The sequence below is a fragment of the Prionailurus viverrinus genome, chromosome X, assembly GCF_022837055.1.
Source record: "Prionailurus viverrinus isolate Anna chromosome X, UM_Priviv_1.0, whole genome shotgun sequence".
NCBI classification, from domain to species: Eukaryota; Metazoa; Chordata; class Mammalia; order Carnivora; family Felidae; genus Prionailurus; species Prionailurus viverrinus.
In genome coordinates, this window is record NC_062579.1 from 17,566,258 (window position 1) to 17,592,585 (window position 26,328).

A 26,328-nucleotide genomic window follows, 5' to 3' on the forward strand; every position below is an offset into this window, starting at 1 on the left:
TTTTTAATAGTTTCTGATTATCCTTCCCGTTTTCCTTCCACAAAAGAAATAAGGATAAATGTAATTTTTTAATGTTGGATGTTACTTATTCATTAGTTACGGTAAACATGTGGACTGTCTTTCTGGTTTCTGCCAACCTGTGTAATGTAGGGACTCTACACGGTGGTACCATTTGGTAGCAATGTGGCTAATTGTGTATTTGTAGTTTTTGTGTGTCCATGAAGAAGAGAATGAAAGGAACCTGTGTGCTTTTTATCTCCCTGAACGGAGGAAGACTTTGTTTGAGTTATGGCTTTGTTGTGAATTGTCTTTATCATCTTTAATGACTCCCATCAGTTACCTGGACCTGAGTTTTGTTATCTGTAAGTTAGGTTGCACTGGACCCGGAGGTTTTTGATGAAAGGACCCATGTCCTAGTCATCTCAGTGCCAGTCACAGTAGCATGTGCAGAGAAAGTATGCAGTATTTGTTGAATACATGAGTCATCTTTTTGTTTCCATTGTCATCTTGTTATCTCTTCCTAGTAATACATCAGTGAAGAGAATGACTTGGCATTCTCAGTTTTATACGTCTTTATTCCATGCTTTGCCACCATTCATCCATGAGTCCCCACTGCCTCAGTGCCCCTCAGGAGAGCCCAATAAGGTCCCTAAGATCTTAGGAAGGGAAAGAGAATTCTGTAGTCCCCTTGGAAGACTTAGAAGAAATTGTAGAGTTTTGCATAGATGTAAAAGGACAACTGTCTGGTGTGGATCCAGTCCCTGACATGTTTTCAAATAGAAGCAGAAAATATTAACTAAGTCCTAATGAAAAAACAAGTAGGAAAATGAATAAAACAAATAAAACAGAAGTACTAACATTGTGAAAGATTCTACATCAGATGTTGGCTCCTATTCTTTATGTTTCTTTTTGTCCTTCTCTAGATACTACTAACCTACGATGGGGAGATTAAAGCCTACTTAAGAAACCTTCCATGCTATTCAAACCTGTGTTGACCTTCTCTTTTGATACCCTGTATTAGGACCTGTATTTTGTGTTGTAAACATTTTGGCCATTAATTCTATTCTGGTTTCAAACTGCCAAATGATTTCAATAAAAAATTATTTCTCTTATGTTTTTCACAAATGTTCTACAATTTTTTCATTTTTAGGTACACGAAAAAAATGCCCTTTTTGCAGTTAAATACACATACATTTTATTATAATTGATGTTTAATAAGTTAACAATGTTTGTAGCCATGACCATTATCTAGTTCCAGAACATTTTTAGCACCCCAGGTGAAAACCCATACCCATTAAGCAGTCGCTCCTCAGTCTTCCTTCTCCTATCACCTGGCAGCCACTAGTCTTTGTCTCTGTGGATTTGCCTATTTTGAAAATATGTGGCCATTTGTGTCTGGCTCCTTTCATTTAGCATAATGATTTAAGGTTCCCTTATGTTGTAGCATGTATTAGCACTTCCATCCTTTTTGTGGCTGAATAATAATCCATTGCAAGGCTATACCACATATTGTTTATCCATTTATTAGCTGATGGAATTTGGGATCTTTCTACCTTCTGGTTATTGTGAATTGTCCTGCTACAAACATTCATGTGTAAGTTTTTGTTTGAACACCTGTTTTCAGTTCTTTTGGGTATATACCCAGGAATGGAATTATGTGTGTATATTTTTATTTTTTTCTCACACAAAAGAGATTTTTCTGTGGATGCTTTTATACTCTGTTTTTTCACTTAACAGGGTGACCTGAAAATCATTCCATATTAGCACATGGAGATACTTCTTTCTTACTTACTTATTTCTACATACTTGCATAGTATTTAACTGTATAAACATGTGATGATGGTGTATTCAAATGGTTTCTGTGAGTTGTCAATTAGATTTTCCACAATTTGCTTTCACAAAAAAATCTGCATTGAGTAACTTGGTGTGTGTGGTGCTTTTCTCAGAGAAAACTCCTAGAAGGAGGATTGCTGGCTCAGAGAGTAAATGCACATGGAGTTTTAGGAGATACTGCTCCAGTACTTGTCCCATTTTGCACTCCCATGAACAGTATGAGTGTCCATTTAGACCCTATGGCCTTGCCAACAGAGTGCATTGTCAGGCCTTTGGATTTTTGGCATTCTGATACGTGAGAAGTGACATCTGAATGTGGTTTTCATTTGTGTTTCTTCTACAGATGAAGTTGAGCATCTTTTCATGAAACTTAGAGCTGTTTATACATTTTTAATTTTTAAGTTTTTTTAATGTTTATTTTTGAAGGAGAGAGAGACAGAGAGTGAGCGGGGGAGGAACGGAGAGAGGGAGACACAGAATCCAAAGCAGGCTCCAGTTTCTGAGCTGTCAGCCCAGAGCCTGATGCGGGACTCGCACTCACAAACTGTGAGATCATGACCCGAGCTGAAGTCAGATGCTCAACCCACTGAGCCCCGACTGTTTATATATTTTTTAATGTGAACTGTATGTTTGTGTTTACTGTGCACATTGTTTTTGGGCCTTGGGGCTTTTTTAATATCAGGGAATTTCTTCTTAAAGTTCATTTATTTATTTTGATAGAGTGCTTGGCCATGAGCAGAGAAGGGGAAGAGAGAGGGAGAGAGAATCCCAAGCAGGCTCCACACTGTCAGCACGGAGCCTGATGTGGGGTTCAAACTCCTGAACTGTGAGGTCATGACCTGAGCTGAAATCAAGAGTCAGATGCCTAACCAACTGAACCACCCAGGCACCCCAGGAGTTTTTTTTTAATCAGAAAAATTGGTTCTTTATCTGCAAAGCACTGCAAAAGTTTTCTTGTGTTTTGTCTTTAAACCTGTTTCTGGTATAATTGAATCTGTCAATTTTTTTCTTGCAGATGGATTTTGAATCTGTTAGAAATACTTTTTTTATACCCAGCTTACAAAGGAACTTGAAAGTATGTGTCTATTTTCATTAAAAATTTTTTGATATGTGATTTTTTTTGTGTTGGTACTGTTTTCTTTACAATTGGAGAGCCAACACTACTTGTTAAAAAGTCCATTTTCTCCCCAGTGATATAAGATGCCACCTTTATTATATGCTAGGTTACACAAGTAATTCAGTCTTTTCTGGATTCAATTTTCTATTTCATCTGGTGGATATCTTCTTTTAAAAATTTATTTTAATGTTTCTTTATTTTTGAAAGAGTGAGACAGAGCATGACTAGGGGAGTTGCAGATAGAGAGGGAGACGAGAACCTGAAGCAGGCTCCAGGCTCTGAGCTGTCAGCACAGAGCCCGACATGTGGAGCTCAGACTTACAAACCCTGAGATCATGACCTTAGCCGAAGTTGGACGCTAAACTGACTGAGTCATCCAGGCACCCCTGGTGTGTGTATTCTTACGCCACGCTGTATTAACTATTCATTCTAGGTCTTTTTGAAGTAGAGAGTTCTGGAATGAATCAGAAAGAGGGAGTAAAACTGGCAGTATTAGAAGAGTTTGTAGGTGATTAACACATTGCCATAAGAGAAAACATGGAAAAAATGTTTCCGTGCCGTTTAGTGTTGTTACAACATGTGTGTGTGTGTGTGTGTGTGTGTGTGTGTGTGGTTGCTCTTCCTCAGAAGATGGAAATTAGGATGCTACACTACCATGATTGGTAATCCTATTTCTTCATAGTTCAGTTTTCCTGCCATCAGGATAGCACTAAAAAAGATGATCTGATGAAGGCTGCTAGGCTAATCCTCTGGTTCCAGATGAGCTTGGTTGTTTCATTTCTCTTGGAGAAAAAACAAAAAAAAAATCCTACCTTTTAAAAAGATTTCTGTTCACACTAACAATAGCCATTAAACAGTCCTGCTTAGTAACTTATCCTGATATTTAGTGTTTCATCAGTTTTTTTTTTAAGATTTTATTTTTAAGTAATCTCTGTATCCAACATGCAGCTCAAACTCACAACCCTGAGATCAAGAGTCACATGCTCCACCAGTTGGGCCAGCCATGTCCCCCATCATCAGTTTTTATAATAACATTTAGCCAAAGTTTTCCTGAATTAAGCCACTTTTAAAGATTCTTCCCTGTGTACCACGTATAAAGTGTCATATTTTTGTATTTTATTATTTCTTTTTTAGTAGGCTTCACGCCCAACATGGGACTTGAACTCATGACCCCAAGGTCAAGAGTCACATGCTTTACCAACTGAGCCAGCTAGGCACCTGTGTTTTTGTATTTTGAATTCTTTATGTTTTTCTTTTCATTCTCCTATACAGAGGGCAGGTGACTAGGCTTTTAGTTGTACATGTTTATGACTAAGTTGTATTCCAACAGGCAAAGATGAAAAAGCACGTACTAAAGACAGGAGGAATGTAAAGAAGACTGTGGTGACAAAACCAAACAATATCAAGTCACTGTTCATTGCTAGTGCTGGGAAGAAGACTGCAGACGTGAGTTTCATGGTTTCCTTGTATTTTGTCTTTTTCTTTGAGAAGTAAATTTAGTATTTGATTGTATGGACAATAGGTGCTCAGTGTTCTTGAGCTCAGATATTTCCATTGTATTTTCCCACTTTCACGAAGTTGGATGTGTATTTCTAGATGAATTTAGGCACCTCATTGTTTGGAACTTGGAGATAGAAAAGTGAACGGACAGGGTGTTTATTTTATTGATTAGCCGGAGGCTCCTGGAATGAGGGTGAAAACAGGATGGGGGCTCTAGGTTTAGGAGTTGCATGTACACAGGTGGTGGTTAAGATCTGAACGGTAGGTGAGTCCTCAGGGTGGGGACTGAAGAGGCAAGGACTGACTGGTTGGGTTCTTCCTTTCACAGACACATGGTGTGGGTGAGAACGTGAAGTGCAGGGCTTTCTCATTCTGTCTCCAATTATACTTTTCAGAAAGCTGTCGACTTGTCTAAGGATGATCTGCTAGGTGACATTCTCCAAGATCTGAACACTGAGGTAAGTCATTCTCGGGGAGTTGTCAAATATGCGGGGGACATAGGCTGAAGAAACAATTCAGTAATTTTACAAAACAGACTGCTGCTAGAATTTAAAACAAAAAATTCAACGACAACACAACCCCCCCCCCAAAACACACACATGCGCGTGCACGCACACACACACACACACACACACACACACACACACACACAACTCTCCAAATTGGTTTCTTACCACTTTAGGTGAGTAGTTTCCAGCTGTTACAAGCTATGCAGTTATGTCGATGGGGCTGCGTGGGGATGTGTTTGAGGTAGTAAGAACATACACGAGTCAGTTCTGGGAATGCATGCTGCTTGTGTTTAGTTGCTGCAGTGTATGTTCCCAAAATAGATTGAAACCTGTCAGTCTGCACAGTCAGGCATGAGATCCTCATCTTGAATTCAGAGAGGGAGTGAAGGAAGAGGCAGTGAGCTGTTCCTGAGACAACTCAGGCTCGGCTGCTCTGGGAGTTTACAATGGGGCTGTTACACGTGGAGACTGAAATCATTTAGAGGTGTGTTTCTTTCTAAGTAACGCTTCGTTAAAACAACACCAACATGTGTAGTTCTAGCTTGACAGTTTTTACATGCAATATCCTGGAGGGGTAGGGGAAAAGTATGTTAAGTTGTAAAAAGAAAAAATTGGGTGAGAGATGGATTTAATATCTGTTCTGGTTTTCTAGTGAGTCTGGTATTGTTGCTATAGTAACTGTAGTACATGAACATAGATCTGCTGGGGGAGCAGGGAAGGAAGAATGCTTTGCTTATTAGGCTTCATTGGGGGAAGAAATGTACTTTTTCTGTCTTCTGGTAAGCCAAGCATGGCAGTGAATGTCTGTCTTACTCCTCCTTTTAAAGACACCTCAAATAACTCTACCACCTGTAATGATACCAAAGAAGAAAAGATCCATTGGAGATTCACTGAATCCTTTCTCTGTGCACACCCCCAAGGTAAAGTGAGTGGAAAAACCTTCAATCTTGATTTGTATTATTGCTTAAAACTTACTTTGTTGCTTTTCTATGTGAGGGAAATGCTTTTGAATTTCTTCTTGATTTTTGTTTTAAATTGGGACTCCCTTTTGATTGTATAGTTTCATGTATTTCAAAAATAGCATGTGCCTGCTTCTTTCATAGTAAATTTTTAGTAACTAGTATGTGTTTATTATAGGTATTACAGCTGTGCTAAATGCAATAATTTTCTTCCTGGAAACAAGTATTTTTTTGTAAACCTAGGTAACAGTAAAATAATGGAAGCTGTTACATTAATGATACATAAAATTGTCGTATAAATGGGAACTGTCGTTTTCTCCGGTCAGGGTAGGACAGTATAAAATACTATGCAGGTTTAACTGACCGAACATGTAAAAATATTTACAGGCAGTTCCTTCAAGAAAAACTGCTTCCCCTGTCTCAAGGAAGGAGCCTCCATTAACTTCTGTTCCCCTTAAATGTGCTGAATTTTCTGGTAAGTCTAATGTCAGAGCTGCAAGGGTGTTGAGCAGTTGCAAAATGCTGTCGGGAATGGAGGTCCCCTGAAGGAGGAAGTGGAGGCAATTTTGAAGGTATTGTGATAGCAGGTTTAAGGGTGAAAGATTTGAATCCATAGCAGCAAAAGTTAGAAAACATCCAGTTTGGAGATTGAACAGGAATGCAGGCACAGTGTGGGAGGAAGGGTAGGATGCTGTTGCCGTGTGGGAGAGGCCTTTGTGTTACATGGCAGCTCTACATGATGGGAATGTGTGATGACGCCTACAGGAGAGTCCGTGCCAGCTTTGTGTATAGACGACAAGAAGGACTCCGGGACAATGAATTTTGAAGACGGTGACTTTGATGAACCTATGGAAGCTGAGGAAGTAGATGTGGAGCCCATGGATGTCAAGACTTGGGACCAAGAGAGTGAGCCAGCAGAGGGGGTGAAACATGAGGCAGATCCTGGGAAAGGCCCCTTGTCCTACTTGTAAGAGCATTTTATGACTTTTTTGGCAGGTAGCACTACAAATGACTCAGTTGGATTTTGAAAGTTTTTGATATGTGATTTCTGCAGAGGAAGTTTCCTCCCAGATGTTTCTTGTTGGGACATTGATCAGGAAGATGATAGCAGTTTCTCAGCCCAGGAAGTCCAAGTGGATTCCGGTCACCTCCCGCTGGTAAAAGGGGCAGATGAGGAACAAGTGTTTCAGTTTTATTGGCTGGATGCTTATGAAGATCAGTACACCCAACCAGGTAATCATACGTATGGTAACCGCCTTTAGTACAGAATGGTGCCTTTCCCTTAAGTGCTTTAGTTACTATAATTGGCAAAGGCTCTGCCCTCACATACATGTGTAGTAAAAGAGCACCATTCATTCATTGTGAAGTGTGTGAGCCACCCCGGTGGAGATGAGCTGTGGTATGAATAATCCTTAAAAATGTGTTTTCCGAAAACCAGTTATATGTGATTTTGGAATCTGTGCTTGTTGTTCACCTTCGATGTATCTGAAGTTGTAGTTATGCGCTTTCTTTTAAATGGAATCAGTCATTAATTTGTTTATTTAGCAAATTGAATACCTGCTGTATGCCAGGCAGTGAGATGCTGTGAACTAGCCGGACAAATTCCCAATCCCAGTGGAGCTTACATTCAACTGTGGTGGGAGTGGGTGGGGAAAAATGGGTGGTAAATAAGGTAAGTTGGTAAATGGTGTGAAGGCAGTTAGTTGGGGGATGGCCAGGGAAGGCCTGTTTTCGGAGACCACCATTGGGTGAGATCTGAGGCACTTGCTGAGCTGAGGAAAGAACATTTCATTGTGATGAACTGGTGAGCACAGAGGCCTGGAGAGAGAAAGGAGACCGGTCTGATTGTAGCACAGCAATCCAGTGACAAGATTGGTAGAAAATGAAGTTGGAGACAAAGGCAAAGGCCAGGTGATGAAGGACCATGAAAGCCACACTGAGGAATTTAGATCTCACTCTAAGAATGGAGAGGGCTGCAGTGGAGGATTTTAAGTGCTGGTGGCGTGGCGGTGGTAGTCATATAGTTGGGTTTACTGTTTAACAGGAGCCTTCCGGTTTGTGTGGAGAATAAATAGGTCTGTGCGGAGAATAGTGTGTGTGTGGGGAGGGGAAGACTGGAGCCTGGAGATCATTCAGTACAGGGCAGGCATGCTGGTTACTTGGCCTAGTGATGGCTGTGGAGGAGGAGAGGAATGAATGTATTTCACATGTATTTTGACATGAATTTGTCACTGGATTGACATGGGCACTGACAGAAAGGAGGAATCGAGGATGGTTCCCAGGTCCTCCTCCGAATGAACTGAGAATGTGAATTCTGCCTCAGACAAAGCCAGGAGGCTCTCTAGTGTTTTTTTGTCCTCCTTGAGCCCTTCTTCACCCCAGGGTTGGGCATGCCAAGGTAGGTCAGATTAATATAAAATACCACATATATCCTTAAGCAGAGTTGCCTTCACTTGGATCCATTTCTGGGTGTGAGGGTAGATGCAACTGTGTATTTTTCAAAGTGGTTTCCTGGAGGCTGCATCCAGTGAAAATAGAGTATCCATGAAGCAAGTGAATGAGTAAGAGGAGTAAGCATTAACCATCAGTCTTGTAGGCCAGATTTATCTTAAAGATAACCAGGCATTGACATCCCCTGGAAGGTTGTTAACAGTCTCTCTGAAGGGAGCAGAAGCATTAATAGGCCTCAGCATAGCAAATGCATAGGGACAGGTGCAGAGCCATTTGAGTAGTGAACTGCAGTGTGTTAGTTTCGTAGGTAAAGAATAAGCCCTGTTAAAAAATCTCAACCATCTTAGAAATGGTATCTACTTCAGCTGTGACAAGACAGTTCGGTTAGACCCTCTCACCTGTTTGGCTACTACCTCTTTGCTGCTCACCAGTGGAGGGTAGACTGGCAGGTGGGGTTGCCTGCAGCTGAGCAGGTAGTTCCCATCCAGTGCCGAAACCCAGGCCTTCCCTATCATACGGCTTCAGGGGACACCATTTTCACGTGTGCTTCACGTGTCTCCCGCTCCCTGGAGTTCAACACTGGGGGGCTTGCGGGAGTTGCGCGATGTGGTGGGCCTGCCCTTCCCAGTGCTTAGTCTCTCTGCTGGGTCCGCTCGGTGCTGGATTTGATACCCTGTCTTGGTTAATGGTCCCATCAAAACCAGAGACTCGGGAGCAAGCCTTGACTGCCCCTTTTCCTCACTTTCCTCACCATATCTTGTTAGTTTTCTCCTCCTCAAGGTGACAAGCTGTCTTCTCTTTCTCCTTGCGTCTTCCACCTCTGATCCCCGCTTGCCTCCTGAAACCATTGTGATAGCTTCCTGAGGGATCCCTCAGCTGTCATCCCCACATTGCTGCCAGAGCGATTGCTCAGCAGGGGAGCTCTGACCACGTCATTCCGTTGTTAAAAAAAAAAACCAACAACAAACCCAAAACACACCTCAGTGGCTACTGTCTGCAACATAAAGTCCAAGTTCCTCAGGAAGGCTTCTGACACCTGCCGTATATGACTTCTGTGTTCTAGAGATAGTTCCCTGTATACACCTGCTCCTGTTGATACCATGTCCCTTTACTCATGGTGTTTGACTGGAATGCCCTCACTGTCTCAGCCCAGGTGTGTCATCTGGAAGTTTTCCTAATCCTCTAGACCAACCTCATTTTCCCTGGGACCCCATCATACCCTTTCCTGGTGCACTGTTTGTCATACTACTTTGTAAAGATCTGATTCTGTGTTTTTCTTGCTCCAAAGTATTTTATTTAACTCCTGGATGGACGGGACATTTTATTTCCAGCTTCCAGCCTAGTGCCAAGCATGTAGTAGGTATTGAATAAATGTCCATTGAAATACACTGCATGGCTGTGGACAGGCCTGTAGATGCACATGGAAGGTTTCAGGGAGCCAGAGATGCATTCACTGCTGTTGTTGAGATTGCCTCTTGTAGCCTGCTAGCAGCGTGGGGGAAGAACGGGTAATGCAGAGAGACACGGTGCCGGCCAAGGTTAATCCACCTATAAACCAGCACATTGCCCACTGGCAACTGCCAAGGATTAGAACCTGAAGCAACAACAGTCTTGTTTTCTGTGTGAAAATGAGTTTATTATTTCCACCTTTTGTTTACTTGTTGATACTCTGAGAAACCGACAGCATCGTTTCGCAGGACAAAGCTTAGAGCTGCACCATCCACTATGGTAGCCACTGTCCACATGTAGCTCTTTAAATTTAGATTTAAAGTAATTAGAATGAAATAAAAAAATTCAGCTTCTCAGCCAGTAGCCACGTTTCAAATGCTTTAATAGCCACCTGTGGCTAGTAGCTACCAGATCCATGGATGGCATAGATAGAACAGTTCTGTCATCACAGAAATTTCTATTGGCTAGTGCTTGTCTATAGTCATAGTTGTTGGAGGTTAAGATCGAGGCATTGAAGCGCGGCTATATTAGGAAAGCCACGAATTTATGATACGTGTCATTACTGAATCTCTGGTGCTAACCATAGTCAAAGATAGGCCTTTTCAACCACTATCGGGGAAATATTCTGCATTTGAAACAGATACTAGTCTCTTATTGGCTTATCTCCCAAATGCTATGGTAAAAGGAAATTTCAAGTGCTGGAGAAGGCCTCAGGCAGTCTGGTGTAGTTATAGAGAAGGAAGTTAAGGCTTCAAAAAATAAAGTGGCCAGAGCTCTGGGCTTCTCACCCACAGTCCACTCTGCTGTTTTGTGGCACTTCTTAAGCTGCGTTCTCTGTGATTGATGCCAACGGGTTAAAAAGGACGGCTTAAAAAAAAAAAGACGTCCTTTAATCTCAGGGGGCTGAACAGTTTCATCATGATAGCAGGTAATGATCACTGAGCCTTGGTGAAATCAGTGCTGCTAATAAAAACGAAGTACTCCCAAAGACCCTGTTATTGTGTCTCACGTTTTTACAGATTCTAAGTAAGTCAGTTATTGCTGAATGCTCCATAATTATGAAAAGAGTCTTACTCTTTGCATATGGGAAGATATCCTGTCTTCATTATGACTTTTTCAAGGTTGAATAATCCTGACTGCACCTGGTTTCAGCTAGTAACTTTGGGGGGAATGTAATCTTTGTTTACCATGATCTTTTTGTGGCAAATGAGGCATAAACAGTGTCAAATGTGTTGCATGAAGTGTGATATTAGTTTGACTGTAAAATGAGCTATTTGAATCTGTGAATCCAATATTAGGGTCTTTATTTTTCTTTGCATGGAATTTTGTTTCTTCGTCTCTCACTGTTGTGAGGATGACTTTTAATTTTCTGAGCTCTTGTGATTTTTTTCTTTTTTAATCATTCCTCACAGTCCTCCCTTCCCTCTCCCCTTCTCCCCCCTACCCCAGCTGAAAATCACACAACTCTTTTAAGAATTTTAATCATGTGCAGAAATGAAATTTTTTAGATGGTCTTATTTCCACTAGAATGAGTGACAAAAGGAAGCACTGATGAGCTATCTTGTGAAACTGGAGTAATTGGCCTTGTGAACAGTAGCCTTTGCATGTGCCAGAATTTTCTTAGTGCTCAGACAAGTGGCTGTGTTGAGTGGCTATGCTGATAACTGCTGTCTAATTATGCACAGAGCTCGGGATTTTGCACAGTGGCCATCTTTTAGGTTGACAAACCTCTGGAGTCCTTTCTTGATATCCAGTTTTCATGAACAGTGACTTGATGTCTATGTAGAAAAGCTTGTTTTTACTTTGTGGTATACATTACATGGGAATCTCAAAAGGAGCATGTCTACTGATTTGGTTGCTAGATCATTTTTTAAATAGGAATAGAAGAAAAACGAACATGATAAGCACCACCTATCCAGATATTTAAGTAGTGAGTGAGGTAGAAAGGGTAAAATAGGAGATAGTAGTTGAACTCTCTTATGACATCCTTATCATTATATAGAATATGATATATGAGATCTATTATGTTTTTCCCCAAATGCAATTTTACATATAGAAAAATAGTGATGCACCATACATAGCTACTCTTATACATGAATGTTAATTTTTATTCCTAAGTACAAGTGCTAAAAAGCAAGTTAGTATTCTCACACTTCACAAGAAGTTTCTTTTTATTTTTTAATTTTTTAAATGTTTATTTATTTTTGAGAGACGGGAGAGCACACATGCGCACAAGTGGGGGAGGGGGGGCAGAGGATCCCCAAGTGGGCTCTGCATTGACAGCAGTGAGCCTGATGTGGGGCTTGAACGCACGAACCACAAGATAATGGCCTGAGCCAAGGTCTGATGCTCAGCCGACTCAACCACCCAGGTGCCCCCCCCACAGGAGGTTTCAATAGATTTGTTGGAGAATAGTTTGCTTTTTTTTTTTTTTTTTTTTTGTTTCTCTGAATCTGGGTAGTCCCAGTTCTAGGGAAGTTTGTTTTTTCCTTACACTGACCTAGGGTATCTCTTTAATTTCTGAGGTTATGTATACATTGACCTGGGATGTCTCCCCACTTCCCCAGAGGTTTCTGCACTAACCTGGAGTGTCTCAGTAGTTCCCCAAGTGTGGATACTCAGACTTGGGATGTCTCCCCAGTAACTGAAGTTTATCTCTCTTTACCTGGGATATCCCGAATTCTGGGGAAAACGTTTACATCAGGTTGGAGAATCATTCTGCCCCCTGACATCTCAGCGGTCACGTTTTACTAGTGTGATGTTGTGTGGCATAAGTACTGAGTAAAGGAATTGGGCTTGGGGGGTGGGCAGCTGTTGCAAATTTACTATAAAAAATGGTGTGTCATGAAGGCATGAATGTGTGGAGACGTTCAGTGAGCCTTCACGCTGCGCCTTTAATGTGAGTAATTGAAACGCTTCTTTTCTCATGGTTTTCTCCTATTCTCTTAGGTGTGGTATTTCTGTTTGGCAAAGTTTGGATTGAATCTGCCAAAACCCACGTGAGCTGTTGTGTCATGGTGAAAAACATCGAGCGAACACTCTACTTCCTTCCCCGCGAAACGGTAATTGCTAGTGGTTAGCCTCTAATTCCAAGTACGTTGTATGTTCTGCCACCAGCCATATTCTTCAACATTTTCTTGAATTTGAATAGAAAGAAAGATAACACATAGCAAAGTAATTGTTTCCAATACTTGGAGCATGTTTTGTGTTCTTTTCCTGAAATGGAAAGAAACTGTTCTGATCTTGTTTTTATTAGTTACTGGCAAGTCGTTATCCACAGCCTTGATGCTTCCTTTTTGCTGACTGCCTGATGACCACTGATTGTCAGCAGCTCCATTAGAGGTTGGGAGAAATAGAGAAATGTAGTAAAACTGTTTTCGTTAAGAGTGTTAAAGTCTGCATTTTAGTATATAATGCTTTCTTCTCTCTGACCCCTCATTTCCATACTAATCGGGGTTGGGAGTGTGTGGCTCTAAAATGTCCCAGGGCATTTGGCCCAGTTTTCATGCTTTTGCTATGCATGTAGCAGTACCGTGCCCACTATAGCCATTCAGCCAGGTCAGCTCCATATGCTCCTCCTTTTGAAATTGGGACTTAATACCCACACTCCCCTCCCAACCCCAGCCCGTCCCCTGAGATCTCAGCTGAACTGTGAAGCTTCTTGGTCAGGATTTACAGCACTATTCTTCCATTTTGTAGACTCAGTCATTTTTATCTGATGTGCTTTTATGATGCCACTGGGAGGAATCGGGCATTGGGTTTCGTACCTTTTTGGGGTCTCTTTGTATCTTTGAATTCATCTCTCTGTAAGAGTGTTCTTTTAAATGTTTAAATGGCTGAAGATGAGAATTGAATGAGACTTGGGTTTCTGGTTGTTGAAAAGATCTCATATACAGATACTTTTTTTCCTTTCCCTTCTCTCCCCATGGGAGAGCAGAAAATTGATCTGAATACAGGAAAAGAAACAGAAACTCTAGTTACAATGAAGGATGTTTATGATGAATTTGATGAGAAAATAGCAGCAAAATATAAAATTATGAAGTTCAAGTCCAAGGTTTGTATTTGGTGATAATTTTTTCCAGCTCTATTAGTTGTTTGTTCATTTCCTGACTTAACAGAATAGTTACTGTATGTCTTCTTTGTACAAAATGTGTTTTTTGTGACTGCAATTCATTGAATGGAAATTTCATAGATACCAATGTAAAGCTAGTATGTTAAGATTTGTAAAAGTAATTCTCTTAACTTAGAAAATAATTTTCTTGAATTTGAATAGAAAGATAACACATACCAAAGTAATTGTTTCCAGTACTTGCAGCATGTTTTGTGTTCTTTTCCTGAAATGGAAAGAATCTGTTCCGATCTTGTTTTTATTAGTTACTGGCAAGTCGTTTTGGTCAGAAGGTTAAGGTGTTATAGTCAAACAGTGGGGACTATAGTGCTATTTCTGATAGGATAAAAATCTTTTATTTGTGTGTTACATATTGATTGGCCTTGATTTTAGTGATATCACTGACACCTTTAGCCATCATCGTAGGGGACTGTAACCCAGCATACTTTTAACAGTGGTTTCAGCAAAGGGAGGATTGAGTTGCTGACGCTAAGGTTAATGGTCTTAACTATTTGAGCTTTGAATTATGGCTGGTGGATCATTCCTCTAAAATTCTAAAAATAGTGTGGTATAATGGTGAAGAGCATAGGTGCTGGGACCAGACTGCTTGTGCTTTAAGTCCTAGCCCTACCACTTTGTTGTGTGTGTCCTTGGACAAAAGCTGAGTGATTTCTCTGGGCCTGTTTGTTCACCTGAGAAATGGGGCCCTATTTCAAGAGTTGTGGCAAGAGTTAAGTCACTTAATTCATGTTAGGTGATTAGAACAGTCCTTGGTGCTTGATAAGCACTCAGTAAATAGGAGCTATAATTTTAATGCTAATGAGTAATTTTTCTAGCAAGATGGAATTGGTTAATATCAAAGAGTAGCAAATGATTTAATACATTAACATTATAAAAATTTTAAATCTTTTATTGCCCTTCTTGAATGCAAATATTTCTAAGTTCTCTAGTGTCTAAGAGATAACTTTTTAGCATTTTGTCACTGGGTGTTTTAGTCCTAGTTGAAAGGGGGAAAGGGTGCCCTTTTGGCTTCATTTACCTTTGTGTTCCATAATGATACTAGGTTCCTCACTGTTGAATACAGGGGCACGTGTTGTACATGGAATGCTTGTCATTTTCATTTGTGAAGTTTTTGTGTTAATGATTTTTTATTTTTATTATTTTTATATGTTTTTTGCATATCTCTTCCCCCGCCCGTCTCCAGCAAGTGGAAAAGAACTATGCTTTTGAGATACCTGATGTTCCAGAAAAATCCGAGTACTTGGAAGTTAGATACGCGGTAAGTCAAAATTACTGGGTTTTGGTTGAGAATGACATTTCTCTATTTTTGAGACTTCAGCTGGCTTTCAATTAGGAGTATTGCCAGGGCTCCTCAAGTCCATAGTTCAGTGAGGTGGACTTACAGTCATGAATAATGAAAATGGTTCAAATTAATTTGAGTACATAGAACACTGGTTATGCTGCCTGTCTCAGGCTTTCAAGTATGCATCTTTAAATAAATAAGTTGAGACTGCACAACTGCTTGTCAAGTGGAGTGAAGGCCATATGATGGAGTTGCACATCATTAGTCTGTTGGAGTGTCCCTTCTGAGCCGCGGAAAGGTGAGAGAGGATCGTCCGTAGCGTCGCTGTAGTGCTGCTCTTGCTCCCGTGATAGGCAAGGTCATTGCTCTGGGATGTTAATTAACTGGGCCTTAACCTCTTTTTACCTTTGTTCTAGAGTTTTGATCTCACAATGTCGGAAAAGGGAAACTTTTAAGAAATGTTTCTGACAGTGGTGATGAAAAGTTCCCTAGGAGCATTTTGAATGAGTTCCACTCTCTTGCTTTCATTCTTCTAATGGAGTGGTACTTACTCAGCTGTTCTTTATCAGTAAGGCATGTATGGCTCTGGACAGAAATCCTCTTTTCCGGGAGCTTCTTGGCCTATTTTTCTTCTAATGGGTGCCATCAAGATGCATTATTTTGTCATTGTGAATTGTTTTTCTGTCCTACTGTGAATTGTTTGGGATTTCATTTGTTGCAAATTACATTTCATATATATCAAAGGGATTTCTTCTGGTGGTTCGTAGAGAGGCTTTTGTTTATTTCAAATACAGACTTCGGAAAATGTGAAGTAATGGTTTTAAACAAAAAAGGGTTGTTTTTTTTTTCTTCTTTGCCTTTTTCAGGCTGAAATGCCACAGCTTCCTCAGGATTTGAAAGGAGAAACTTTTTCTCATGTATTTGGGACCAACACATCCAGCCTGGAAATATTCTTGATGAACAGAAAGATCAAAGGACCTTGTTGGCTTGAAGTAAAAAATCCACGTAAGGAAAAATTTACCTTCAGAAAGTTAAATTGCCAGTAGGGTGATTTTTAGAAGTTAAGGACTTGGTCTGTTTATTTCAGTGTGTCCACGTCCTTTTTTGTGTTTCTTTCCTCAGAGTTTTCCTCGAGTGAGTGTAGGGAATATGCTTGGAGCCACTTCGTCGCTGCAGTGCCTGGTAGTTCGGTGGGAGGGAGGCCTTAGTGAGTCTGGGTGGCCTTTGCCCGCACCCCTCCCCGCATCCCTCTCTGTGCCGCTCCTGGCGTGTACCTCCTACCCTGCTGATGGGCCCCCTGTTGTGCAGAGCGAGCTGCTCACCCCTGAAGGAGAGGCAGCATCCCTGCCCGACGGGGACAGTGCTCATTTGGTTTATTACCCGATGTTTTCCAGTGTTTGCATCTGTGATACTCTGTTTTGTCTTCACAAATCTCTTAAAAATGTTTGGTGATTCCTTCAGGGTAGTGTTTTTGTTTTTTTGTTTTTTTTTGTTTTTTTTTTTTTAAACCTATTTTAGGTCCTGGATTCTTCAGAAAATCAGATGAAAGCTGTGGACCTTTTACCAAGAAGATGAGCATATGTGTACACACACCCCCACCTACCCACCCCCACATATGCGTGCGTGCACACACACACACACACACACACACGGCTTTGCATACAATCCAGTAATTGAGCTTATTTTTAGTTAGATGATGTAATAAGACATTCTTATTAGAATATGGGATTGAAGACTATCTCAGTTAATCACAGATGTCTTAATTATAGTAGTTTTCCTTTTTCAGCAAATGGCTGTTGATCTGTTGTATCTGTTCTCTTTCAGAGCTCTTGAATCCGCCAGTGAGTTGGTGTAAAGTTGAGGCAGTGGCCTTGAAACCAGACCTGGTGAATGTGATTAAAGATGTTGGTCCTCCTCCAGTTGTGGTCATGTCTTTCAGCATGAAGACAATGCAGAATGCAAAGACACATCAGAATGAGGTAAAGAAATAGGGCATATTTTTGTACCCATGTCTTAGATGCAATACTTGCTTGAACTTGTACAGCTATTCTATAAGGGAAAATTGTTCTTTCTGGAGGAGAAAGTACTAATGCAGTACCAAACTCCATTTTGGAGAATGTATTGAATGTGTTGGGTGCTGGAGGTGTTCTTTAAAGATTTAAATTACTGGGCTTATTTTTATTTTTTGTTTTTTGAATATTTTATTTTGGAGAACTTTAAGTGGACTTGGAATAATATAATGAACTCTCATATACGAGTTACTCATATTCAGTGGCTAGCAAGATTTTGTCACACTTGTTTCCTCCCACCTTTAATTCTTGTTGAAGTATTTTATTTTTTAATTCATTTTTAAATAAATTTTTAAACATTTTTTTAAGTTTATTTTGAGAGAGTGTGTGTGCGAGTGAGCATGGGGTAGGGGCAGAGAGAGAGAGAGAGAGAGAATGCCAAGTAGGCTCTGGGCTGTCAGCACAGAACCTGATATGGGGCTTGAACTCATGAACTGTGAGATCGTGACCTGAGCTGGAGTTGGGTGCTTAACTGACTGAACCACCCAGTTGCCTGTCAATCTCTTTTAAATGGGAGCAGCTCCCTCCCATCCTCTTTTTTCAGTGACATTGACTTTAAGTAAGTCATTTTTCGTTGTCTCATACAATGTCGTATTTTCTATGTATGTTTGCTTCCTGGTGTCATTGGACAGTTTCTTTTATACCAGGGGTTGATCGAGTATGGCCTGCGAACACATCCAGCACACCACCTGTTTTTGTAAAAAAAAAAAAAAAAAAAAAAAAAAAAAAAAAAAAAAAAAAAAAAAAAAAAAAGTCATTGGAAGACATCATGTCTATTCATTTATGTATTATCTACAGTTGCTGTTTGACTACAGTGGCAGAGTTAGTAGTCATGATAGAGGCCATGTGTCCTGAGAGTGTAAAATATTTGGTATCTGGCCTGTTATGGAACAAGTGTGCTGGCCCCTGCTAGCTAGTGCTAAAGCATGGATTCAATTCAGTTTTGACTTTTTGGGTCAGTATACTTTATAGGTGGTATGATGTATTTCATATTGCATTATATATCAGCAGACGTATTAGGTCTGGCTAAAACTGCTATTAGTGGGGTTATGATTGATTAGTGGGTTCCAGTTTTCATCTAAAGGCAGGTTTTTTTTTTTTTATATATACAGAGGGAGTATAAGTAGGGGGAGAGGGGCAGAGAGAGAGAATCTTTTTTTAAAATTTTTTAAATGTTTATTTGGGGGAGAGTGCACCAGTATGAATGGGGGAGGGACACAGAGAGAAAGGGGGACAGAATCTGAAGCCTGCTCTATGCTGACAGCAGAGAGCCCCATGTGGGGCTCGAACTCATGAACTGCAAGATCATGACCTGAGCCGAAGTTGAATGCTCAACTGACTGAGCCACCCAGGCGTCCCTAGAGAGAGAATCCACTCAGTGTGGAGCCCATTGTGGGACTGGATCCCATGACCCGCGGATCATGACCTGAGCCAAAATCAAGAGTTGGATGCTGAACCAACTGAGCCACCCAGGCGCCCCCTAAAGGAGGGTTTTTTTTTTTTTTTATTAACATTGGTGCTATTAATGTTTTGGTCTGACTAATTGATTGTTGTGACAGCTCTTCTGTGCATTGTGTGACGTTTAGCAGTATCCTTGGCCTATACCTGATGCCTCTACCTGACCCCTTCCCCCTAGTGGTGACCACCAAAAGGCCTCTGCACCTCTCCAAATATCTCCTGGGGGTGGGGAGAAAACTTGTTCCCCTTTGAGAACCACTGATTTAATGCCCCCCCTTTTATTTACCCGAATTAGTTGTTTCATTAGGAGTTGTAAAGCAGTTTTCTAATTTCTGTCATCATTTCCATGTTTGTTAGTTATATATGTTAAATATTAGAACGTTTATTAGTTGAATTTTTCTATAAAGTTAACTTTTCCTCGTTAACCAGCACTATTTGGTTATGCTGCAGTAGTTTGTACAGGAAAGATGAGGGAAATGTGTACTTCTTTCTCTTTCATTGCCAATTTTCTGAGTAGGAAGTTGGAGGCCTCCATTATATGTATTGTTGACTAATGATTTATTTTTGTTGTAAATTATATTTTGCTTCCTCTTTTATGGAATATTATGAACTCATGAGTTTTATATTTACACATGGTGGTTCAGTGTCTTGCAGTCATTGTTATTTTTGATGCTTAAACTTGTCTTTGGTCAGTGGGAGTGTCTTATGTCTGCTTCTAAATCCTTTTGACTTTAGGGGAATTTTTTTTAACAGTAGCCTTTTGGCATTATTTTGGCTCTGAATTCTTTTAGTATGTGGTTTGATCTTTTAATAATAGTTAATATAGTAGATGGCCATAGTTAAGTGTGTGAGAAAGGTTTGATTTGTTCAAAAAAATAGTATCCATTCTCTAGCATCTGGAGTGAGATTTCTCAGTACCATTTCACAATAAGGGAAGTAGGGCTTCATAGAGAAATGGCTAATTCAGGAAAATGCTGGGAGTGTCTAGCTATACTAGAAAGCAAGGATGATATTTAAATCTACTGAAGCTGTGTCAGAAGCGTTCAGGAGTCAACCTGAAGAGTTTCCTACTGGCCACGGATGGGACGTTGTGAACATGGACAAGGATAGGTCCAGCACACTGAAACGTGTGAGTTCACAATGCTACTGTAAGCTTTTGCAACCCAGCACCGGTCACCTCTGAAGGCATCTAGGGAACCAAGTCACTGGTTCGAAAACTGGTCAATAACGGGATTGAATCTAGCATTTATCTTGATTTTTTTGAATTCATATTGTACCTCAGCTAACTAAGTAATTGGTGAAGTGGTTTCTCTTCATAGAAGGTTTCCAGCTAAGAAATGATAAAGGAAAAATGGAATATTTCCATTTTGCAATCCCTAATGAAATAATGAATCTAGGCAATGATCACTAAAAGGGAGATAACCAGACATGACGTGCCTTTGCCATCTGATAGAAGGCATCAGTAGCACCTCTAACATATTCATACCAAAACATTGAATGCGATTTTGACCAAGCCTTTAGATCTAAATGTGAATTCACCAGCAGTACAGAAACAGAGGAATGTGTTAAATGGCATTATTGTGATACAAGCCATAGAGTTGATACTGTAAAGCACTCTACAGGGTGAATGACCCAGCTTCTTCAACAAATGAATTGCTGGGAAATAAAAGGTAGGGAGGGATTGTACCTGTAGTTCTATATATTGACCAATTACAGAGTATGGGCTTACTTGGTAAATAAAATTGAGATTGTTGGGAAAACATGAACATTTGAATCTTGCATGAATTTTAAGGAATTTTAAGGAATTTCTATTAATTGTATTAGTTGTAATTTTATTACGTTTTTAAAACCTTTTTGGGCACCTGGGTGGCTCATTCACTTGAGTTTCTAAATTTTGATTTTGGCTCAGATCATGATCTCACGTTTTGTGGGTTCAAACCCCACATTGGGCTCGGAGCTGGCAGCGTGGAGCCAGCTTGGCATTCTCTATCTCCCCCTTTCTGTCTGCCACTCTCCCATATGTGCTGTGTATACATGCGTTGTCTCTCAAAAATAAACATTAAAAAAAACCTTATCTTTTATTTTTTTTAAATGTTCATTCATTTTTGATAGAGTGTGAGCTTGGGAGGGGGATAGAGAGAAGGACACACAGAATCTGAATCAGGCTCCAGGCCCGACACAGGGCTTGAACCCACAAACCATGAGTCACAAGCTGAGCCAAAGTCGGACGCTTAACCAACTGAGCCGCCCAGGTGTCCCCGAACTTCTTATCTTTTAAAGTAGTGGTTCTTGGGGCACCTGGGTGGCTCATTTGGTTGAGCATCTGACTCTTGATTTTGGCTAGGTCATGATCCCAGGGTTGTGGGATTGAGCCCTGCCTTGAGCTCTGCGCTGACCATGGAGCCTGCTTAAGATCGTCTGTCTCTGTCTCTGTCTCTGTCTCTCTCTCTCTCTCTCTCAAATAAAAAAAAAATAAAGTAGGGTATCTCAAAGGGGTGAGATTTTGCCCTTTAGGGGACATTTGGCCATGTCTGGAGATAGTTTTGGTTGTCACAATTCAGAGGTGGAGGGCGGTGCTGTTGGCAGTCAGGATACTGCTGAACATTCCACAGTGAACAGACCAGCCCCAGTAACAAAGAATTACTTGGCCAAAAATGTCCACAGCACTGAGGGTGAGAAACCATGTTTTAGAGATACATGCTGCAGTATTTCTGGATAAAGTGATAAGTCTGACTTCAAAATAATCTGGGTTGAGGCAGGAAGTGGATAGGGATATTGATGAGTTGATAATTGAAGGTGGATGATGGGTATATGAAAGTTGATGTTGCTTTATTTTTTCTCATAGTAAATTTGAATGGATGAATGGATGAATGAATGAATGGGAGAGATCTTCTGCAGCCCTGAGTAAAGTTGATGGCCTCCTGAGGGTTTAGATTAGATGGTTAATAAAGTTGTTCACTCAGCAAATGTTTCCAAACCCTGAGCTAGTGTGATGGAATACTTGTGATTCTTCCAGATAGTGGAAGAGACAGATATTAGCTCGATAGCAGAAATAGATATAAAACTTACAAAGGATAGATGTGCTCTGGCAAGCATATGATAAAGGAAGCTGCCCTAGCCTGAGAGGCCAGGAAGGTGTCATTGGTCAGAGAAGCTTCTTGGGATGCTCTGAGGATCAAGCCCTGTGGGAGAATGAAGGAAGCAAGACTGGGCAGTGGGAGAAATCTGAATTGCACTTATGACAAAGGTCTCAGCCAGTCCCAGGGAGCTCTGGGGTGGGGATGACCCTCCAGAGTTGCTCTGAATTGTGGTAAGAGGTTTGGGCCTTCATTAGCATCCCTCCTCTCCGATGCGTTAGGTAGTGGATGCAGGCTGCTTCCAAGAGACTCCTCTGTGAGTTGTCAGCCTCCAGCCCTCTCAGCAGTTGGGAGAATGAGGGCCCTTGTCCTAAAGAGGACTTCTGGGTGACACACCACAGCATCCACTCCAGAAGTCTTTTCTAAAGGAGTAGGGATGGACCTTGAGTACTGGTGGGTGAGTAGGAGTTTACTAGGCACAGAGAATGGGTTTTTCCCCCCAGGGGCAGCATGCTTTCTCCAGCACGGTGCCATGGGAAGCCATTATTGGTGCCAGCACAGCAGCAGGGAGACCATTGAGGGAGGCTATTACATGAGTACGTTGATATAATACATTAAAATCTGGATATGAAAATGCAAAAAAAATAGAAAAGACAAGTCTTCTAATAACCGCAGCCCTCAGCGACAACCACTCGTAACATTTTTGTGTATTTCTTTTCTGCCTTCTTTCTCTGCATATTTTAGTAAAAAGCTAGGATTTTACTGTACATGTGATTTGATTTTCTGCTTTTTTCTAGAGTTTTTCCTATGTCTATACTGTTTCTAATCAGAATTGCAGTCCTTGCCATTTATGAAAAACTTAGAAAGTAAACGTTTTTTTAAATCTCTATGCCCATTATAGGGCTTGAACTCAGGACTCTGATATCAAGAGTTGCCTGCCAGAAAGTACAGATTTTAAAAAGAAAATGAAGAATACCCACAATGTCTCTTCTTAGTTTTGTCCATTGTTGACATCATCCAGATTATTTGTTACACATATCTATAGCTTGCTTTTTGAAAGAATGAGTCTTTAAACATCACTTACCTGTTTCCTTTGAGATCCCTGGCCTGGGGTTCCGGAGCCCTGAGCTCCAGTTCTAGGTCAGATGGTAATAGTTATTAATCTCCTGCCTTACCTCTTCCCTCCTCTCCCCTTCTGTTTTCTCTGTGTTTTATTTGTTTAAATACTTCTGTAATAAAAAATTAAAATATGGGCTAAAATATGTATCTTTTAATATTCTTGGTGGTTTTGGTGAGAATGCAGAATGCATAGTCGGCGTCTGATAAGTGATCTTTTTCCCTCCTTTATTTACAGATTATTGCTGTGGCAGCTTTGGTCCATCACAGCTTTGAGTTAGACAAAGCGCCCCCACAGCCTCCCTTTCAGTCACACTTCTGTGGTATGTATTTTTTTTAGCTGGTCTACTAATGGCTTGATTTTAATTTTTCTTATTTTTTCTCCAGCTGTTGGATCAGTAACTCTTTTTTTGATGTTTTCAAGAGTAGTTAGTGCATATTGTTAAACTTTTTTTTTTTTTTTTTGGTCAGCTGTGGACACTGAGTTTTATTGGCTTGGTGGCTCCTATTCAGCTAGTTTATCTTGTTTGAGGGGAAGTTGGGAGGCAGTTTGACATCTCTTTTCTATTCCCGTGGTTATTCTGTTGGGGCATTCTAGTTTTTTTTTATTGGGTCAAAATTGTGCTATCACTATTTCCTTTTCATGATGTCATTGTAAAAGCCCATCATAGAAGCCTGAGCAAAGTGTTCTGTGTGGTGAGGCAATATGCCGAGGCATAAATGAGTGTCTACCTATTTGAGAAGAGTTCTAGAAATATCACATTGGAATTGGGTTGTGCTGTGCATAAAATTCAGTTGGTGAAAATTTCACACAGAAATCTGCATGCTTTGAGTCAGCCTCCAAGGAGGATTCTGACCTATTCGATGTTGAAAGCTTGGCCAGGTAAATAACTATTTTTTTTTTTTTCAGTAAACAAGAAAGGGGCATAACACTATTGATCTGTCATGCTTCCTGAAATCTTTTCTAGGCTAGAACCAGCAGTTAACTGGGACAGCATTGCCTGTCTGGTTTTGTGGGTATTAGGAAAGCGGGACTAGGAAAGCAAGCAGAGAAGGAAGTATCATGTGTTATTATTGTGAAGTTTCGCCTCTTTAAGTGGGGTGAAATACACAGAAAAACATGACAGTGAGGATATCGTGGAAAGTACATGGAAGAGAGCAGTCATTAGCTCATTTCAGCGTGTATTTATTCACCTGCTGTGTATGCCATGGTGTGAACAGCTGTTTTGAGTGACAAAGAACTTATAGTGAGGGCAGCTTTGGTCATCTTTATTTTTCTAATTTTGAGAAGGTTGGAGTTCCTTCATTGTACACTGGTTAAGGCTTTGGTGGTGGTGGAACCCCCTTAGGGAAGTTAAACATCCTCCATTCTGCCTCAGATGGAGTGAAGATGTTTCATCAAAGTAGTTTTAACAGTTAATAGGAGCTTAGAGTTCTGTGCGTGGTTTTTCCTTTTTTTAGATGTAATCTTTTAAACTTTTTAAACATTGAGGTATAATTGACATGTAACATTTTAGTTTCAGGTGTTTAGCATAACAATTCGATAATTGTATGTATCGTGAAATGATCACAATAAGACTAGTCAACATGTCATCATAGCTTGAAAATGGTTTTTCTTGTGATGAGAACTTTTAAGATTTACTTTCTTAGCAACTTTGAAACATGCAGTACAGTATTATTAACTAAAGTCACCATGCTGTACATTACATTTCGGTGACTTACTTATAACTGAAATTTGCACCTTTTGACTGTCTTCACCCAATTCCTGTGGGTCCCCTGCCCCATCGCATCCTGCCCCACGACATCTGGCAGCCGTAAGTCTCTTATCTGTATCTATGATCTCATTTTGCTTTTGTTTTTTTTAGATTGCACATATAAGTGAGATCATGCAGTATTTACTTTTCTGTCTGACTTACTTTGCTTAGCATAATATCCCTCATGGTCTTTCCGTGTTGTCACAAATGGCAAGGGTTCCTTATTTTTTTAAATTTTATTTTAGAGAGAGCGAGCATGTGCAAGCAGGAAAGAGGGGAAGAGGGGGAAAGAGAATCTTAAGCAGGCTCCACACTGATCTCCAACACGGGACTCAGTCCCATGACCCTGGGATCATGACCTGAGCTGAAATGAGTCAGATGCTCAACCCACTGAGCCACCCAGGTGCCCCATGATTTCCTTATTTTTTTTTAATGGCCGACTAATATTCCATTGTATAAATATGCCACTTTTGTTTGTTCATTCATTAATTGATGGGCACTTAGGTTGCTTCCATTTCCTGGCTCTTGTAAATCATGTTGCACTGACCATGGGGGCACAGAGTTAGTGATTTCATGTTCTTCAGACAAATACCCAGAAGTAGAATACCTAGATTATATGGAAATTCTATTTTTAAGTTTTTGAGGAACCTCCTTTCTGTTTTCCATAGTGGCTGTACCAGTTTTACATTCCCACTAGCAGTATGTATACAAGGGTTCCTTTACTCCACATTCTAGCCAACACTTGTTGTTTCTTGTCTTTTTTATTTTTAAGTAGGCTCCATGCTCAAGGTGGAGCTTGAACTCACGATCCTGAGATCAAAAGTCACATGCTCTACCAACTCATCCAGCCAGGCACCCTTCTTGTCTTTTTGATGATAGCAATTCTGACAGGTGTGAAGTGATATCCCAGTGTAGTTTTGGTGTCCATTTCCTTGATGACTGTGATGTTGACCAGTTTTTCATGTACCTGTTGGCTATCCTTATGTCTTCTTTGGAAGAATGTCTGTTCACAGCCTTTGCCCATTTTTTTTGAAGTAGGCTCCATTCCCAATGTAGGGCTTGAACTCAAGAGTTCATGCCAGCCAGTCCCTAGCCTTTGCCCATTTTTATTTTTTCATTAAAAAAATTTTTTTTTAATGTTTATTTATATTTGAGAGAGTGAAAGAGAGAAAGAGAGAGTGGGGCAGAGAGCGAGGAAGACAGAACCTGAAGCAGGCTCCAGGCTCCAAGCTGTCAGCACAGAACCACCAAAGTGGTGGGTTCGTCAACCCACGAACCACCAAAGTCAGATGCTTAAACGACTGAGCCACCCAGGCGCCCCTGCCCATTTTTAATTGGATTGTTTGGGGTTGCTCTTGGGTTCTATGAGTTCTTGTTGTATTTTGAATATTGATCTCTTATCAGATAAATTATTTGCAAATACTTTCTCCCATTTGTTAGGTTGCCTTTTCATTTTGTTGATGGTTTCCTTGGTTGTGCAAGAGCTTTTTATTTTGATGTAGTACCACTTGATTCTTTTTGCTTTTGATACCTTTGCTTTTGGTGTCAAATCCAAAAAATCATCGCCAAGACCAGTGTTAGAGAGCTTACTGCCTATGTCTTCTTCTAAGAGTTTTATGGATTCA

General features: G+C 40.5%; 1 protein-coding gene across 1 annotated transcript in view; it reads left to right on the forward strand.

Annotated features, from left to right (window-relative positions):
• Nucleotides 1–26,328, forward strand: part of POLA1 (DNA polymerase alpha 1, catalytic subunit) — a 299,688-nt gene that overhangs the window by 11,907 nt on the left and 261,453 nt on the right. Inside the window, exons 5-16 of the mRNA XM_047844422.1 lie at nucleotides 4,281–4,396; nucleotides 4,846–4,908; nucleotides 5,787–5,879; nucleotides 6,306–6,393; nucleotides 6,684–6,885; nucleotides 6,973–7,151; nucleotides 12,768–12,880; nucleotides 13,756–13,872; nucleotides 15,131–15,205; nucleotides 16,096–16,234; nucleotides 17,054–17,208; nucleotides 23,188–23,272. Coding sequence (XP_047700378.1) covers nucleotides 4,281–4,396; nucleotides 4,846–4,908; nucleotides 5,787–5,879; nucleotides 6,306–6,393; nucleotides 6,684–6,885; nucleotides 6,973–7,151; nucleotides 12,768–12,880; nucleotides 13,756–13,872; nucleotides 15,131–15,205; nucleotides 16,096–16,234; nucleotides 17,054–17,208; nucleotides 23,188–23,272 — 1,425 coding nt within the window. The remainder of the gene's footprint in view (nucleotides 1–4,280; nucleotides 4,397–4,845; nucleotides 4,909–5,786; nucleotides 5,880–6,305; nucleotides 6,394–6,683; nucleotides 6,886–6,972; nucleotides 7,152–12,767; nucleotides 12,881–13,755; nucleotides 13,873–15,130; nucleotides 15,206–16,095; nucleotides 16,235–17,053; nucleotides 17,209–23,187; nucleotides 23,273–26,328) is intronic.